The sequence below is a fragment of the Anarhichas minor genome, unplaced genomic scaffold (genome assembly GCF_050575085.1).
Source record: "Anarhichas minor isolate MPS153535 unplaced genomic scaffold, ASM5057508v1 ptg000027l, whole genome shotgun sequence".
Taxonomy (NCBI): domain Eukaryota; kingdom Metazoa; phylum Chordata; class Actinopteri; order Perciformes; family Anarhichadidae; genus Anarhichas; species Anarhichas minor.
In genome coordinates, this window is record NW_027466473.1 from 7,907,285 (window position 1) to 7,915,685 (window position 8,401).

Sequence of the window (8,401 nt, forward strand, 5' to 3'; positions counted from 1 at the left end):
CACTAAACTGGAGATCAGAGCAGCATGGCTTGATAATGCCATCAGGTTACATTCGATGGAGTTTCACACCACTGCAACGACTAATTCCACGAGTCCAAAGAGGTTTTGTTTAAGAAGTCTCATCCAATGAGTGCACAGTGTCCATTTGTGAATTATAGAAAATGTCCTCCTAATGGAACTGCTCCAGGATTTGTTTCTAACTGACATGATCACTGCAGCCTGTGATTCTGTCATCAAACCTGTATTGTATATTTAGGGTGGATTTTCCCTCTGAGTCCAGGTCAGGAGTGTCGCCTACATCAGCACTACTAACACTGGCCAGTAATTTGCCCTCTAGTGGCAGCACAAGGGGACCCGCAGCAGCGGAACTGATGACGTTAGAGCAGCTGAGTGTGTGTCCTCCAGTAAAAGGTCACCCACTGCCACAGCACATCATCACTGCCTGCTGACTTCCTGATTGCAATGCCAGAACTCTGCCTTTTTCTTTTTACATATGCTGCAGTAAAGTGTCCGATTTCTAAAGGGCAGATGAGCAGTCACTTGGTTTCTGCTCCTTCCAAACACTTTGCTTACTCACCTTAACATTCTGCTTACTCACCAAAAACATGCAGAGCGCAATTTGTCTCATTTCAAATTCATTCAGACACCAACAAACAAACAAAGTTCCGGCAAAAGCCTTGGATATGAACATGCTGTATAAATGAGTCCTGGACTTATAGGGAGGGAAATGCGTCAGTGTGCCATCTGCTGGTTGTGTTCAGAGAGAAAACAATCTGCATTAATTTACTTAGTGAGGGGGGGGGGGTAATAATAAACGACCATCAACTTCAACTTTTATGTACCCGATATTTTGTGAGATCGACTTTTCTTTAGAAAAATAAAACACAGACAACAAAAGAACTGCAGATACAGTTTGCTGTGGCGTCATGTTTGTCCTTGGTGCCATTTCCAGATTGAAACACCAAGGAGTTTCCAGCGGAGTATCACTTACATGGATCAAACGAGGAGCCACGGCACATGCTATAAGGGCCATATTGACAACCCGAAGGGCATTTATACAGTACATCCATAATACGGTGCTGTGTGTATGCCGTTCAAATCCTGCAGCACGTCTGGCCTGTCTCCACCAACCTCATCATGAAAACCATGAGTGTTTTCATCCTCACCTCCCTCTCTTTGCACCACATAAAGCCTGTATTTCAGTTTACTGACAAAGCCATGACACATGCAAAACTTCATTTAAAAACGACTGATTATTGCCTGGAATCAGTTTAAACCCGTTGTTCCTCTTGGTAGCGTCGTTTTAGCTGCTTCAGGAGTGCCCGTGTCGGTCGGTGTATTCAGGCAGTCAGGCTGAAATATTTCAACAACCATTCAACGGATTGACATGAGTTTTCCTCCAGACTTTCATGGTTTCTGGAGGATGAATTCTAATGTCTTCGGTGATCCCGTGACCTTCCCTCTGACGCCACCATTAGGTCAAGCATGGCTGTAAACTCTTCATGTTACACTTCATTTTCTGTCTGAATATAACAGCTATTAATACCTAAATTATTTTCACAACAGCATGCAAAATTAGAAAAGGATTCCAGTTAAACTTTCGCCAATTGAGGTGTTCTTCAGACACTATATTGATAGAAATCTATATCAAGTAGTGGATTTGACTTTTTATTGTAACAAATTCGGGGTCCCTGGTTTCATCCTAGAAGAGGCTCACGCTGCCACCAACTGGTGCAGTGCATTGTCGTGTGACTGATTCTATGACCAGCTGCAGGACAGACCCTAAAACCTCCAGAAACACAGATATACTACATTCAATATGGGACACATATTGTAACCAGATCCTGGTTTGGTCTCTGGGATACACCCATCAGGATTCAGCTCTCTCATATGTGATGATAAAAAAGATGGTTGTTCAACAGATTATCATGTTTCCCAGAGGACCAAATGTGCTGGAACAGCATCTTTAAAAATTAAGTAAAGTAGAACAAAAATGCTAAACATGCTTTTGAGACGCAATGCAGCTTTCCTTAAAAAAAAAAATAAATAAATAAAAAATCTTTATTACATATATGCAGTACAGTATAATTAATGCGTTTGGCGATCAAACTGCAAATATTATGGTGGTACACAGTATTTAAAAAAAAGTTTTATAACATACCAAAGATGTACAAGAGCCTGTTTAGTACCCGTTTACTTGTTGGCAGGATTCAAGAGTAACTGTCTCAGACCAATACTACCTCTCTTTAACATGAGCATCACACTGCTGTGGCAAACACATGTTTTTTTGGTTGCTTTTCTTGTTTCTTGCACTGTTGTTTTATGAATAAAAGGCAGGGAACCCTCATGTTAAGAGAGTGGTAGTGCATTACTGTCTTGGCCCAGTAGAAAGCAATAACTCCTCAGAAAGTAATGGGAACATTGGCATACAAATCCCTTCATCATCTTTGGTTGAGGCATACACACTGGCATGCTAAGAGCATTAAATGGAAACCACAAGTGGCCAAGGCTTCTGCTGCATGTTTTCATCTTAAGTGTCTGTAAGTAAGCAGTACATACAAATAAATTGCTATATTGACAACTCCTTTGTCAGAACATGAACACATCTCATATCTCTCAGGGCGATACTTGTGCTAGCAGTGGAGGTTCTGTTTTTAGCTTAATTCTAAAGGCTTCACTGGTAGACCTGGAACTGGTTGGGAGTTTCCATTGGGCTCCCTCTTGATTTTGGGGCTTCTCTGTGGAACAGGTCTTCTTTGACGTCTCCTCTTGGGCGTCCGAGAGCGTGCACAGTTGGTTTGTGATGTATCCAGCAGAGGATCCAAATGTAGTTTACCACTCTGGGCATCTGAAGACTCATCAATAAAGGCAAGGTTCTCCCCAAAGTAGTCCAGAGGCTGAGACAGGTGGGGATCTGGAGGAGTCTCCTCCTTTTCAGGTTCTGCAGTTTTTTCTTCAGGCACTCGCTCTGTCTGAGTGACCTGAGAGTCTGTTTCTGACCGAGACCCTGATTCATTAGAGGAGGCGGAAGAGGAGTAAGATCCAGACTCTGTCTGACTCTCACGTTGCTCTTCTTTCCCCTCAGGGGCCCCGTTAGCTGACACGGTGTGACCATTGCTGCGAGGGCCGTGGCGACGCTTCCGCCGACGTCGTTTGAAGGGGTCATCGATTTTTCCTGGAATGCGAAAATCCACCGACATATTGTGGATGTTTTGAGTCCAGTCAGTGGCGTGGGCTCGGAGCTCCTCCATCTGAGAGAAGGGGATAAAACCAGAGATGATGGAAAGGAAGTGGCAGAGACATGACAATGATAAAAACAGACATGAGAGGAGGAGAAGTACCTCAGCTCTGGTCTTCTTGGATAGAACTCGAAGCCAGTTACCAATCATTGTCAGGATAGATGCAAAGTAGGCAAGACCCAGCAAGATCCAGAACCACACCAAAGGCTTGTACCAGTGGTCACTCCCCGCCTTTCCTGAATCCCCTTTGAGAAGATACAAAGATTACCAGTGTGTAAAGGCAACACATTTATTCATCCATTCAACTTTTTTTACAGAGTAAATAAACATTTAAGATAGGAGATACTATGTAGCAGATTAGATCATCAATAATTCATCTCTCACAAGAAAGTAATCCTGAATTATTGATGAGTAAATGAAAATTGTCTGTGCTGAGTGAACTTAATGCATTACAAATGACAGTTATATTTATGGATGGCTAATTAAGTCACGTTCATACTCATCTACAGATCAATAAATTCAACGGAAAAAAAGCAAAAATATGCAAAAGCAAGCGCAAGTCAGATATAAACAAATTAGACGGAAACAGAAACTATGTTTTCACTTTAGCTGCTTCACACAAACAGTAAATATTTATTGATCTGTGTATTAAATTATGTCCAGTGAAGATCAGCTCTCAGCAGTTTGCGCAGTTTCACAAGGTCGTCATAGAACTACGGTGGCCTTCAGGTATCGTAAAAACACGAAAGGCTCTCGTTAGAGCCAACGTTTGGTTTGACCGTTCTGGGCTACTGTCGGAATATGGCGGCGCAACATGGCGGACACCGTGAAGAGGACCCACTCCCTGAGTAGATAAGATGGGCTCATTCTAAGCTAACGAAAACACAATGATTCTTAGTTTCAGGTGATTACACTAATGAAAACATAGTTATGAATATTTTATTCCATTTTTGCTAATAGATACCCAAAAATGATACACACTGGCCCTTTAAAAAAGGGATCTGAAGATTTCTGGGACCAGCATGTGGCTGCATCTTCTCTCTCACTCTTTCTTTCTCGCTTCTTGAATGCAGATTTCATTTCTTGTATTTCCACAATGACAGTGATACAATACAAGTTATTGCACAGGTGTATAAATATACACTATGTTATAATGGAAACATAACTTAAATGTTTTGTATGTAAATATGCCTTACCAAGCCTAATGGTAAAGTCCCCCTTTGTTGCTTCAGAGTCTGTGCACACCACTGCAAGCTATGTTAAGATACACGTGGGTAATCAATTACTGTTGTATACCTGCAACATAGTCTCCGAACCCCACTGTTGTCAGGGTGATAACGACAAAGTAGACCGACTCCAGCAGAGTCCACTCCTCCACCTTTTGGAAAACCAGGATAGGCACAGCGACAAAGAGCAGGCAACCCAGCAGGATGGACAGGACGGCTGAGATCACCCGCACAATGGTTGGACTAACACGCCATTTCTGTCAGCAGGTTGGAACAACACAGTGGCATGAGACAAATAGAAGGAAGTACATGAGCAGTGCAAGCAAATAAGACATTGGAAGCTCCGTTAAGGGTCTGACCCGGAAGAGAGTCTCTATTTTGGCAACAGCTTTCCTCAGCCAGGTACCCAGATGGTCTCCGACTCCAGCGAGCAGAATACCAAACATCGGGATTCCCACCAGGGCGTAGAAAATGCAGAACAGCTGCCCTCCTTCTGTCTTGGGAGAGATGTTTCCAAAACCTGAACATGTGGGGTGAGAGGTGGAAGATTAGTCGATTTGAGGACACAAAATGTAAAAAAATGTAACTGATTTCGCTCACAAGTAGCCTATTTGATCAGAATTTATGTTTGCGGGCTTACTGCTCCTATTGGACACCCACCAATGGTTGTGATGATAGTCCCTGAGAAAAAAAAAGCGCTGGCCAGATCCCATTGGCTGACGAAGGTGAAGTTGCTGTTAGGATCCACACCTGCACCGACGGCCTCCACTACTTCCTGGGATGGTAAAGTAGAAAAGAGAAGAGTTTGAAACAGTTCAGCAATTCATATTTAATCGGATCGTAAAAAGAGGGGTGAGCCAAAATCGTACAAACTAGTCAATAAGCCCACACGATTAATTTCAGACATGTTGAAAGTTTCAAAGGCACAAACATGAGTGTGAGTTTCTTTTTATTATCCAATTAAATAGTCAAGTACTGTTGGCAATGCTGTAGAAAATGCATTGTCATGGCATCAGCAGCAGGAAGTCAGTGACAAAGAAGTGACTGGTGATGTACGACTGTGACGGCTCCATTCTGTCCCGAGTGCATCGAACCAGTGCGAGCACAGATTCCTGATCTAATTATCTGTTTTCTGTCTGTTGGTGCTTGAAGACATTTGTTAACTCTGAATTTAAAGCTGACTATGATGAAGTTGTGATTGAATATGGTCTCTGCAGACATTATTAGAAGTTTACAATCACAGAGGCAGGGCTGTGTCTGGTTCATACTGAAAATTGATTGATTTCTATTGTTTTACGATTCCAACTGAGCTTTCACTTGAATTGCTAAAGCTCCTAATTAGTGTAAGCATGGGCAATATTTGCCAAACTAACACAGCACATATTGAGCGGTGAAATTAGCTGAACTTCACTAAACCTGACCTTACTTTAGTCGAGTTGAGAACAGATTGTAGTAGGAAGGAACTTATCTATTGAGGACCTGTTGAAACATCAGCTGACATTGTTGCAGTGAAACCTGACCCACGGTGCTTGTTGACCAGAACAACGTCTGAAGAATTACTTTGTGACAGCTGCCATGGTTCACTCATTAACAGGATGACTTCCATTTGTTTTTCTGACAGCACCTAACAATAGATACAATAAATGTTTATTATATTAGTGCATTTCTATTACTACAATAATGTGGAAAACTGTTTTAGAAAACCACCAGATGTTTTGTATTAAGTGATTATCTGTATTAAATAATTTAGGAAATAATTTGAACTCAACCTATAAAGATATTATTTAGCCATTTTTAAACACTTTTTACAGGAGTTTATCTATATTTTAGATTATAGAATTATTTTAAAATGCCCTTTTTCCATTTATCTATATATCAAAGCTGTGCATGCTACCTACCTAGCTGGCCTAACATTAGCTGGTTAACTCAGAGTTACCTCTGCAGCATCTAAATGTTCTTCATAGAAAGACAAACAACTCTGTAAAGAGAAAAAAGACAGAATCTTTCTCCGTGGTAGCTCATTCGCTCTGGCCAACGGAAGCTAGCCAACACTGCTAACACTAGAAACTGCTAACAGTTAGCTCGTTAGCCGGCTAGGTTGGTAGCATTAACAGCCTTGGTAAGCTAATGCTAAGGCTTAAAAAAGCTAAAGAGGTTTAGTTTGTGTACTGTGTTTATTTACAGCTGCAGCATTGTTATTGCTCTAGCTGACCGGAGGGAATTGGCTATGATTGGCTGAAAGGTGGTGACTGTTGACAACAACACAATCATTGAAACGTGACATTATAAAATAAAATGTGTCATTATCAAAAGGGCTTTTTGAAATAACAATGTCTATAATTAAATAATAATTAACTATAAAATTCAGTTATCTTGAAAATAATTGATGACAAATCATTTCATAACAATGATTTCTTCAATTATTACACAAATTATTGTTTCATTTATGTATTTTAAACAATATCTTTTTTCTATTTGCTTAATATTGAACACTTTGGGGTTCCATATTAATCATTCATTCCATTCTAATATTATGAACTATGATAAATTATCCTTCCTGTCTTTTCATGTAATCAGTAAACAGGATGCACCGAAGGAGCACTCCAGATCTCTTATCATCGTCCTTTAAATAATCAAAAACAAAATGTGACTACCTCGTTTACATGTCATGTCCGTCAGTCCCTTCAGTAACCTTTTTGCAAATGTCAATGACTAAAACAGTGATATACAACTTTCATTCTGGAGCAATGATAAACATCTCAGAATCCCAGAACGGTTGCCAACATGGCAACCTTCATGCACTTGCACACGCATACTAGAGCTGACCCATCATTACATAGCTGCTCAGACCACACCTGTTATCCACAGCTCCAAATGCCACACACATCTGAAGGGTCACCCTGAAGATCCACAAAAGTGATTCAGTGCGATAAGTTGCATTGTCAAACTCAAGCGAGTTCCAAGTGAATATAAAATGTGAAGCAGTCAGGCCAAAATGCATTTTTAGTGAGATGTGGGCCGTCTCGATTCAGAACCTGTTGTAGAGGTGGATGACCAATCGTGAGTGAGAGGGGAAAAGTACACACAAAAAAATCTCACCACACCATAATAATAAATAATAATAAAGAACATATTCCATAAAATGATCAGCCTCAATTTATTTTCAAATATCAGTTTGAATCTCAGCTTTTTTTAGTACAAAATTAACTAAAAAGTCATCTATAAATCTAACCGCTGAACTATGCATGGCAATTAAAGGAAGTAAATACTGAGGCCTTATTGTCGGTCACAAGTTGTGTTTATAATACTTTTCAGTGGCTATACCAACCTGGGGGTGAGGACCCCCAAAGGGCTCCCAAATTAAATCCATGTTGTCATGTTGTGAGACATGTCAGGAGAAGAACTGCTGTACCTCTATAAGGCTCTGTAGGTCGTCTGGGCCCATGCAGGTAAAGTTCAACAAGAAGTCCCGGCGTACGTCCAGCAGCTTCATGTGCTTGCCCTCCTCTCGCGGAGCCTCCAAGGAGCGGAACACCACAGCTCCGAGCACCAAGTAGAGAAGCACCCCCGTGAGGATGCCGAGCAGGGTGGAGCAGCGCATGGCTCTACTCAGTCCGAACGCAGGCTGCTGTTTCCCTTTGCCAGCCTCTGCGCTGGTGTGGCCTGGATCCCAGCTGCTGCAGCTGAAACATCACCAACCACACGAACACAAGGGGTTTTCAAACTGACAACCCAGGCTGTTTACACGCCTGCGCATGAGGCATTTAATGGACTCGGGCCACACCACACTGCTGACACACAGTCAACGAAACATCCTTGATAAAACGCCAGTCATCTGACCTGCCTGAGACTTTGAACAGATTCGACTGCACTCCTACAGAAACATACAGTATATGATCCATGTCATCAACACACAGACAGATAATAGTTGACCTT

The 8,401-nt window shown here is 41.6% G+C and overlaps 1 protein-coding gene across 1 annotated transcript; it reads right to left on the reverse strand.

Annotated features, from left to right (window-relative positions):
• Positions 1-2,427: 2,427 nt before the first annotated feature.
• Positions 2,428-8,066, reverse strand: kcnk4b (potassium channel, subfamily K, member 4b). Its single transcript, XM_076102509.1, has 6 exons — positions 7,878-8,066; positions 5,126-5,240; positions 4,825-4,985; positions 4,536-4,722; positions 3,342-3,484; positions 2,428-3,251 (listed from the first exon to the last, which is right to left on the reverse strand). The coding sequence occupies exons 1-6, from the start codon at positions 8,064-8,066 to the stop codon at positions 2,655-2,657; spliced, it is 1,392 nt and encodes a 463-aa protein (XP_075958624.1). The 3' UTR covers positions 2,428-2,654.
• Between the last annotated feature and the right edge of the window lie 335 nt (positions 8,067-8,401).